Source organism: Nerophis lumbriciformis, linkage group LG25 (assembly GCF_033978685.3).
Source record: "Nerophis lumbriciformis linkage group LG25, RoL_Nlum_v2.1, whole genome shotgun sequence".
NCBI lineage: Eukaryota > Metazoa > Chordata > Actinopteri > Syngnathiformes > Syngnathidae > Nerophis > Nerophis lumbriciformis.
Genome location: NC_084572.2, coordinates 35001120 through 35012185, shown reverse-complemented (window position 1 = coordinate 35012185; position 11066 = coordinate 35001120). Strand labels below are relative to the sequence as shown.

General features: G+C 33.9%; 1 protein-coding gene across 3 annotated transcripts in view; it reads left to right on the top strand.

Moving 5' to 3' along the window:
• The first annotated feature begins 207 nt into the window (after window positions 1-207).
• LOC133621863 (B-cell receptor CD22-like) overlaps window positions 208-11066 on the top strand; it is a 35843-nt gene continuing 24984 nt past the window's right edge. For 2 of the 3 annotated variants that reach the window (XM_061984273.1, XM_061984271.1), the window contains exons 1-2: window positions 1138-1227; window positions 8910-9248. In XM_061984273.1, the coding sequence (XP_061840257.1) occupies window positions 1182-1227; window positions 8910-9248 (385 nt within the window). In that variant the 5' untranslated portion in view covers window positions 1138-1181. Of the gene's footprint in view, window positions 665-1137; window positions 1228-8909; window positions 9249-11066 lie in introns of those variants that run through there. The other variant, XM_061984272.2, reaches the window with a different exon arrangement.

Here is an 11066-nt window from a genome sequence, read left to right as displayed (position 1 = left end):
TCGCCAGAAGAAAGCCATTTCTGCGCAAATGTCACAAAGCATCCCGCTTACATTACGCCAAACAGCACAGAGACGAGCCTCAAAACTTCTGGAACAAAGTAATTTGGAGTGATGACACCAAAATTTAACTTTTTGGCCACTCGACCAGGCAGCCCATTTTTCTTCAAGTGCCTCCTTATTGTGCATCTTGAAACAGCCACACCACCATTTTTCAGAGAGTCCTGTATTTCAGCTGAAGTTATTTGTGGATTTTTCTTTGCATCTCGAACAATTTTCCTGGCTGTTGTGGCTGAAATCTTTGCTGGTCTACCTGAATCCCTCATTTTCCACTTCTTAATCAGCGTTTGAACACTGCTGATTGGCATTCTCAATTCCTTGGATATCTTTTTATACCCCTTTCCTGTTTTGTGCAGCTCAATTACCTTTTTATCGCAGATCCTTTGACAATTCTTTTGCCTTCTCCATGACTCAGAATCCAGAAACATGTGTGCAGCACTGGATGAAAGATGCAATGGTCTGTCAGAAGCCCAGAAACTCACTGACCTTTTATACACACACACTAATTACAAACAAACATGTCACAGGTGAGGATTGGAACCTTGATTAGCCATTCAAACCTGTTTGTGTCAACTTTTGTGCATGTTACCAGATCAAAGTCACTGGGGTATGTAAACTTTTGATCAGGGTCATTTGGGTACTTTCTTGTGTCATTTTGATTTAAAAAGAGTAAACACAGTTGTTTGCCAATAAATAGCTTCACACAACCATTAAGCATGAGTGGAAGAAAGGTTTTTGTGTTATCATTCATATTCTCTGAAGAATGGCCAAGAAATCATAAATATGAGCACAACTGTATATATATATATATAATATATATAAAATATATATATTTTATTATTATTATTTTTTTTTTCCTTGAATGAAGTTAAATTAGAAACATGTGTTGGTGTTCTTAAGTGACATTTTAAAGCACTCTATTGCTGGCTTTGAAGACATTATTAGAGGAACCTGCAAAGAAAAAACACAGAAAAAGTGCATTTCATGGGGTGGGTTTATTCATGCATGTCAATAAGGCAAAGAGGAAGAAGGTCACTTCTTCTTCTCGATTTCTTTGAACGTCATGACCACCTCCTTTTTGCGACCACAGACGCACACATTTCTACTTCTTCACTTACTCCAATATGAGTCTGAAGACAGGCTTTGTGGTCCTCCTTCTCTGCGTGCCAGGTACTAAACATCTACTTTTTTATTTGGTTAAAGTCCTGACTCTGATTGATAAAATATTGCTTTCCTACATAGACTCTCTGCATGCATTTATTTTATTTTTTTATTTTTTTTAATTTTTATTTATTTTTTACCAGTAATGTCAGTAAATGTGCAATTTGCAGTGAAACATTCATTATTAACATAATTCATGAAGGAAGAGGAACTATAAAGTGACAAACTTTCAAGCTAATTCATGTTGCATCTGCTCTGAAGTGGACTTTCTCATGTGCAAGTTGAGAATTGTGCTTGCTCACTTCCTGAGATAGACAACATCTTCTCAGTGATTGCAATCAAGTGTTAAGCGGCCAACAGTGTATATATACATATATACATATATACATATATATATATATATATATATATATATATATATATATATATATATATATATATATATATATATATATATATATATATATATATATATATATATATATATATATATATATATATATATACATATACAAAACCCAAACCCAGTGAAGTTGTCACGTTGTGTAAATGGTAAATAAAAAGAGAATACAATGATTTACAAATCCTTTTCAACTGATATTCAATTGAATATACTGCAAAGACAAGATATTTCATGTTCACACTGAGAAACAATTTTTTTTTTTTTGCAAATAATCATTAACTTAGAATTTAATGGCAGCAGCACGGTGCAAAAAAGTTGGCACATGGGGCATTTTTATTACTGTGTTACATGGCCTTTCCTTTTAACAACACTCAGTTAATGTTTGGGAACTGAGGAGACACATTTTTGAAGCTTTTCAGGTGGAATTATTTCCCATTCTTGCTTGATGTACAGCTTAAGTTGTTCAACAGTCCGTTGTGCTATTTTAGGCTTCATAATGCGCCACACATTTTCAATGGGAGACAGGTCTGGACTACAGGCAGGCCAGTCTAGTACCCGCACTCTTTTACTACGAAGCCACGCCGTTGTAACACGTGGCTTGGCATTGTCTCGCTGAAATAAGCAGGGGCGTCCATGATAAAGTTGCTTGGATGGCAACATATGTTGCTCCAAAACCTGTATGTACCTTTTCAGCATTAATGGTGCCTTCACAGATGTGTAAATTACCCATGTCTTGGGCACTAATACACCCCCATACCATCACACATGCTGGCTTTTCAACTTTGCGCCGATAACAATCCGGATATTTTTTTTCCTATTTCCTCACGACTTCCACAGTTTGGAAAAACAATTTGAAATGTGGACTCGTCAGACCACAGAACACTTTTCCACTTTGCATCAGTCCATCTTAGACGAGCTCGGGCCCAGAGAAGCCGGCGGCATTTCTGGGTGTTGTTGATAAATAGCTTTTGCTTTGCATAGTACAGTTTTAACTTGCACTTACAGACGTAGCGACCAACCGTAGTTACTGACAGTGGTTTTCTGAAGTGTTCCTGAGCCCATGTGGTGATATCCTTTACACACTGATGTCGCTTTTTGATGCAGTACCGCCTGAGGGATCGAAGGTCCGTAATATCATCGCTTACGTGCAGCGATTTCTCCAGATTCTCTGAACCGTTTGATGATATTACGGACCTAAGTTCCTTGCAACAATAGCTGGTTGAGAAATGTTGTTCTTAAACAATTTGCTCAGGCATTTGTTGACAAAGTGGTGAATGACTGAGCATTTCACGGAAGCTGCTTTTATACCCAATCATGGCACCCACCTGTTCCCAATTAGCCTGTTCACCTGTGGGATGTTCTAAATAAGTGTTTGATTATCAATCCTCAACTTTCTTAGTCTTTTTTGCCACTTGTGCCAGCTTTTTTGAAAGATGTTGCAGGCATAAAATTCCAAATGAGCTCATATTTGCAAAAAACAACAAAGTTTTCCAGTTCGAACGTTAAATAACTTGTCTTTGCAGTCTATTCAATTGAATATAAGTTGAAAAGGATTTGCAAATAATTGTATTCTGTTTTTATTTACCATTTACACAACGTGACGACTTCACTGCTTTTGGGTTTTGTATATATATATATATATATATATATATATATATATATATATATATATATATATATATATATATATATATATATATATGTCTTAATAAGGTTATCCAAAAAATAGTGCTCGATACTGTAGTAGAGCGCAATATATGTATGTGTGGGAAAAAAATCACAAGACTATTTCATCTCTACAGGCCTGTTTCATGAGGGGGTTCCCTCAATCATCAGGAGATGATTGAGGGAACCCCCTCATGAAACAGGCCTGTAGAGATGAAATAGTCTTGTGATTTTTTTCCCACACATACATATATATATATATATACACTGTTTATATTTACACATACCAACATTCAATATATTTACATATGTGAAACCCCCTGATAGTTATCAGTTCCCTTCTTCCTTCACGTATTTAGTAAAAACCAGTTATAGCTGGGGCTGGACAATTATGACAAAATGAATAACCGCCATTATTTTTGAGTGATATTGAAATGACGATCAATAACACAATAATTCATTTTATTAAAAAAAAGTACCACCAAAACTCAACTTTAAATATAACTCAAAAGAACAACCACATATTGAGTAAAATAATAATAATAACCACAACGGTAACATTTAAATAACAAGAGCAATGGCAATGTGTTTGACCTTTCACACTTCTTTTATGACATAGAGTGGGGGTCGGCAACCCGCGGCTCTAGAGCCGCATGCGGCTCTATAGCGCCGCCCTAGTGGCTCTCTGGAGCTTTTTCAAAAATGTATGAAAAATGGAAAAAGATGAGGGGAAAAAACATATATTTTTTGTGTTAATTTGGTTTCTGTAGGAGGACAAACATGACACAAACCTCCCTAATTGTTATAAAGCACACTGTTTGTATTAAACATGCTTCACTGATTCGAGTATTTGGCGAGCGCCGTTTTGTCCTACTAATTTTGGCGAGCGCCGTTTTGTCCTACTAATTTTGGCGGTCCTTGAACTCATCGTAGTTTGTTTACATGTATAACTTTCTCCGACTTTCTAAGACGTGTTTTATGCCACTTCTTTTTCTGTCTCATTTTGTCCACCAAACTTTTAACGTTGTGCATGAATCCACAAAGGTGAGTTTTGTTGATGTTATTGACTTGTGTGGAGTGCTAATCAGACATATTTGGTCACTGCATGACTGCAAGCTAATCGATGCTAACATGCTATTTAGGCTAGCTATATGTACATATTGCATCATGATGCCTCATTTGAGGTCATTTAGTTTCCTTTAAGTCCTCTTAATTCAATGTATATCTCATGACACACTATCTGTATGTAATATGGCTTTTAATTTTTTGCGGCCCCAGACAGATTTGTTTTTGTATTTTTGGTCCAATATGGCTCTTTAAACATTTTGGGTTGCCGACCCCTGACATAGAGGAAAGGTGCCAAAGTTGTTTTCACTGTGGGTCACATGGCAGTTATGTTTGGCCCCAGGGGGCCGCTTCTAACAGTGAATACTATTATTACACAATTTTTTAATGCATTTTATTAATAGATTTTTTTTTTTAAACTAAAATGTTAAAAAAATATGGTAAATTGTAATAATTTCACCTCAAAATGTAGTGTATATTACTGTAAATGGAAAAAAACAGTACTGCTGTTTTTATGGTTAAAAAAAAGGATTTTACTGTAAAATGTACATTTGTTTTTTCATTCATTTTTTTTCATTTATTTATTTTTTCATTTATTTATTTATTTCAGGCAATGACATAAAAATAATAATTTTTTTAAAAAAGTACAAAGTTGACAACACATAATAATATAAATTATTATAGTACAAAAGGTAATGCATAGTATGTAATGCGTGATTGTCCAGTTTGGGGAGAAGATAACTTTTTTAATCCCACCCCCAGTTCTCCATTCAGTGATTATTCAAATGAATTTCACTGTTACTTTGTTCAAGGATTATAGTACAAATGTTGTTTTTACTGTAAATAAAAACCCCTGCAATTTTACAGTAAAATTTTGGCACCTGAGCAGCCAGTTTGTTTGTTTTTACCGCAAATAAAACAACTGTAGATTTTTCGGTGTATTACTATAAATGCCAAAACGGTTTGAACTCTAACCCAGATCTGGGCAAATTAAGGCCCGGGGGCCACATGCGGCCCGTTAAGCTTTTCAATCTGACCCGCCGGACATTCCCCCAAAATTTCTTTAGATCTTTAAGATGGAAAGTGTAGCTGCCATTATGATGTGCAGTCATGTTTTCTAATGACCAGACAGTCTTCAACTATACAAAGTAGAGATGTCCGATAAATGCTTTAAAATGTAATATCGGAAATTATCGGTATCGGTTTTCTTATCGGTATCGTTTTTACAATTAGTGCACCAACCCAAAAAAACCTCTCTCCCCCATTTACACAAAAGGGTTGTTTCTTTCTGTCATGACTGGGACTATGGCTTGGTTTGTTCTCTCGAGGTGCAAGTGAATTGGACTGGTCAAGGCTTGAAGGTGGGTACATGATTTATTTAAACTATCAAAAAAAAGAATAAACGAAAAGCGCGCACAGGGGTGGAGGTACAAAACTAGACTATAAACACAAAACTTGCGCATTGGCAGAAACTATGAACAACAAAAAAACACTAACTGTGGCAATAATAAACAAACTTACTTGGCATGGACATGAAGTGCGCAGAGGTGGACAGAGTGTGACAGGGGGCATAAATGCGGGGATGTCGTCAGGACGAACAACAGAAAATGAATGAACTTAAATACTATGGACATGATTAGTGAAAGCAGGTGCGTGACTCAAAACGTGAAACAGGTGCGTGACGTGACAGGTGAAAACTAATGGTTGCTATGGTGACAAACAAGAGTGCACAATGAGTCCAAACGTGGAACAGGTGAAACTAATGGGTAATCATGCAAACAAGACAAGGGAGTGAAAAGCCAGAAACTAAACAAAACATGACTTAAAACAAAACATGATTACACAGACATGACACTTTCTGTTATTAATATTGTGGTTCCTACATTATATATCAATATATATCAATACAGTCTGCAAGGGATACAGTCCGTAAGCACACATGATTGTGCGTGCTGCTGCTCCACTAATAGTACTAACCTTTAACAGTTAATTTTACTCATTTTCATTCATTACTAATTTCTATGTAACTGTTTTTATATTGTTTTACTTTCTTTTTTATTCAAGAAAATGTTTTTCATTTATTTATCTTATTTTATTTTATTATTTAAAAAAAAAAAGGACCTTATCTTCACCATACCTGGTTGTCCAAATTAGGCATAATAATGTGTTAATTCCACGACTGTATATATCGGTTGATATCGGTATCGGTAATTAAAGAGTTGGACAATATCGGAATATCGGATATCGGCTAAAAGTCCCTAATACAAAGCATTTCAATGGTTGGAATCTGCGCTTTTGCATGATATTTTTGTTGCTAGTGTTGTCCTGATACCAATATTATTTCGATACTTTTCGGTACTTTTTGATACTTTTCTAAATAAAGGGGACCAGAAAAAATTGCATTATTGGCTTTATTTTAACAAAAAATCTTAGGTTGTCGCAGACCGGTACTTTTCAGAGGCGGTATGGTACCAAATATGCTTCATTACTATCGCGGTACTATACTAATACCGGTATACCGTACAACCCTACTAGTTACCATGGTAATCTACGTCAAAGCAGGTCAGACGAGGCACCAAGCAGTGTGGGTGGGGAGCGTTTCCACACAGTGTTTCCAGAGAGGCCAGCCTGAAATGATTTTTACAAGCAAGTTCGAAAGCTTAGTGATGTATCAGATATATCAGATTGTAGGTGGGGTTTTTTTTTTACCCTTCGCGTTCATATTTCGATGCATTTTTGTTGCATTTGCCTTGATTGTAAAACATGTCGATTGAGAGGGGGTGTGACGTTCATATGTTCTCAATAGTCAGGGTTTTATCGTTTATACAAAAATAAAACAATTCCATTCTGTTTTTAAGGCGGTCTGTCATAATATTTTTAGCATTCAATCAGACTTTATTGTGAGGTTTTGTATTAGTTTACCTAAAAATAGACATTTTTTTCTCCAAATTTGGCCCCCGAGTCAAAATAATTGCCCAGGCCTGTTCTAACCACTCTAACCACTAAGCCACTGAGTGTCCGCCCCATACTTGCCAACCCTCCCGTTTTTACCAGGAGACTCCCGAATTTCAGTGCCCCTCCCGAAAATCTCCCGGGGCAACCATTCTCCCGAATTTCTCCCGATTTCCACCCGGACAACAATATTGGGGGCGTCCCTTAAAGGCACTGCCTTTGGCGTCCTCTACAACCTGTCGTCACGTCCGCTTTTCCTCCATACAAACAGCGTCACATAATATATGCGGCTTTTATACACAAATAAGTGAATGCCACCCATACTTGGTCAACAGCCATACAGGTCACACTGAGGGTGGCCGTATGAACAACTTTAACACTGTTACAAATATGCGCCACACTGTGAACCCACACCAAACAAGAATGGCAAACGCATTTCGGGAGAACATCCGCACCGTAACACAACATAAACACAACAGAACAAATACCCAGAAACCCCTTGCAGCACTAACTCTTCCGGGACGCTACAATATACACCCCCCCCGCTACAGGGAGCATGTCCCAAATTCCAAGCTGCTGTTTTGAGGCATGTTAAAAAAAATAATGCACTCAATAATAAATATGGCAGTGCCATGTTGGCATTTTTTTCCATAACTTGAGTTGATTTATTTTGGAAAACCTTGTTATATTGTTTAATGCATCCAGCGGGGCATCACAACAAAATTAGGCATAATAATGTGTTAATTCCACGACTGTATATATCGATTGATATCGGAATCGGTAATTAAGAGTTGGACAATATCGTTATATCGTATATTGGCAAAAAAGCCATTATCGGACATCTCTAATCAAGACCTAATTCAACAATTTGTCAATGTTGTTCAATTGTCTTGTGCCTGTTGGACATAACATAAAAACTTGTAATAACTATAAAAGACAAAACATTTTGCAGCACAAACGTTTGTATTTTGACATTGACAAGATGGTAGTAATAGTTAACATAAACACAACAGAACAAATACCCAGAAACCCCTTGCAGCACTAACTCTTCCGGGACCCCAGCTACCACCCCCCCAACCCCGCCCACCTCAACCCCGCCGCCGCCACCATCTCGAGCGCGGCCACTGCTGCTGCTGCTACTCACTGCTCCCCTCACCTCCCAAGGGGGTGAACAAGGGGATGGGTTTAATGCAGAGGACAAATTTCACCACACCTAGTGTGTGTGTGTGACAATCATTGGTATTTAAACTTTAATTTTTGCCAAAGGGTTGTAGTTTTGGTTTTCTTTGTTGTAACTGTCCCTGTCCTCTGTTTACATACAATCTGAGACTTTGTTTTTGTCAGCACTTTGCATGTTCTTGCTTTTAATAGAGTTATTATTTTTGTGACAGTCCGACAAGCAGCACGGTTACAGTATTGATGAATATTCCTGGATGAAGTAGTCATCTTTATTGTCAGTTAGCACGTGCCTAAAATATGACGATTTGAATTTAAAGGCCTGTGGTCGATTAGAACAACTGCATGTGTTTACACTCCATAATCCGACGAGTCGACCGATCTTTAAGTGATCATTTTATGATGTCATTGATGACGATGTGTGTTTCAGGGCTGCTCGGTGATGAGTGGGCGGGGGCCTACACTGAGAAGGAGATCTGTGCAATTAAAGGATCCACTGTGAAGCTTCAGTGCTCCTTTACGTTCCCGCCCACAGAAGACGGGCGTGACATCAAGGTCAAGGAAACATTTTGGTTCACCAAATATCCAGAGGAAGATCTGAGATTGGACCCTCAGTACTTTGGTGGTGTGCAGTCTGAGTGTCATGGCAACAACTGCAGTCTGACCATCGCAGACGTGAGATGGAGTGACGAGTACACGTTCAGATTCACAACCAACCATTCCAAAGGGGGGTTCAACGTCACGCCTGCTGTCAAAGTGACCGTCACTGGTACTGCTTTTCATGAAACACATTTCCACCAAGCTCAGTCCAGTTGAAGGTCAGGATTGTCTGCTGTGAGTAGGCGGGGGTGAGGTCCTACTTAGTCCGACTTCAAAAATGTAAAAATATTTAAAAAATTTAAAAAAATTTAAAAATGTTTTTAAAAAAATTAAAATTTTTTTTTTTAAAAACATTTAAAAAATTAAAAAATTACAATTTTTTTTTTTACAAAACTTAAAAAAACCTTTATTTTTTTTTTTAAATTAAAAAAAATAATTTTCAGTTAAAACATGATTTTCAAGGTTAAAAATGATTTTCAAGGTAAACAAATGATTTTCAAGGTAAACAATTTTTTTCAAGGTAACATTTTTTTTTCAAGGTAAAAAATTTTTTCAAGGTAAACATTTTTTTTCAAGGTAAAATATGATTTTCAAGGTAAAAAAAGTTTTTCAAGGTAAAATTTTTTTTTCAAGGTTAAAAATGATTTTCAAGGTTGAAAATGATTTTCAAGGTAAACAAATAATTTTCAAGGTAAAAATGATTTTCAAGGTAAACAAATGATTTTCAAGGTAAAAAAAAATTTTCAAGGTAAATTTTTTTTTTCAAGGTTAAAAAAGTTCAAAAAAGTAAAAAAAAAGTAAAAAAAAAGTTTAAAAAAAGTTTTAAAAAAGTTAAAAAAGTTATTTTTTTTAAAAAATATTTAAAAATATTTAAAAATATTTAAAAATATTTAAAAATATTTAAAAATATTTAAAAATATTTAAAAATATTTAAAAATATTTAAAAATATTTAATTTAAAAACAAATTTTTTTAAATTAAAAATGTTTAAAAAATGTTTAAAAATGTTAAAACATTTAAAAAATGTTACAAAAATTAAAAAAAATTAAAAAAACTTAAACGGTTTTTAAAAATTAAAGACAAATGTTTTAAGTTAAAACATGATTTTCAAGGTAAAAAATGATTTTCAAGGTAAAAAAAAATTTTCAAAGTAAATTTTTTTTTTCAAGGTAAAATTTTTTTTTCAAGGTAAAATGATTTTCAAGGTAAACAAATGATTTTCAAGGTAAACAAATGATTTTCAAGGTAAAAAAAATTTTTCAAGGTAAATTTTTTTTTTCAAGGTTAAAAATGATTTTCAAGGTAAAAAAAAAATTTTCAAGGTACATTTTTCTTTTCAAGGTAAAAAATTTTTTTCAAGGTAAAAAATGATTTTCAAATTTTTTTAAAATGTTTTCAAATTTTTTTAAAATGTTTTTAAATTTTTTTAATTTTTTAAATTATTTTTAATTTGTAAAATTATTTTAAACTTTAAAAAAATTTTTTTTTAGTTTTTTAAAACAATTTAAAACAATTTTGTAATTTTTTTTAAACAATTTTAACAATTAACATTTTTTTTAGGGTTAGGGTTAGGGTTAGGGTTAAGATTAGGGTTAGGGTTAGGGTTAGGGTTGGGGTTAGGGTTAGGGTAAAAATGTTTTTAAAAAGTTAAAAAAGTAAAAAGAAAAAGTAAAAAGAAAGTTTAAAAAAAGTTTAAAAAAAAGTTAAAAAAGTTAAATTTTTTAAAAAATATTTAAAAATATTTAACAATAATTGAAAATATTGAAAAATATTGAAACATATTTAAAAATATTTAAAAAATTTAAAAAAAATTAAAAAAATTTTTTTTTTAAATTTTTTAAATTAAAAAATTTAAAAAAAAATTAAAAAATTAAAAAAATTTAAAAAATTAAAAAAATTAAAAAAATAAAAAAAAATTAAAAATTTTAATTTTTTTTTACAATTTTAATTTAAAAAAAAAAATGTTACAAAAATTAAAAAAAAATTAA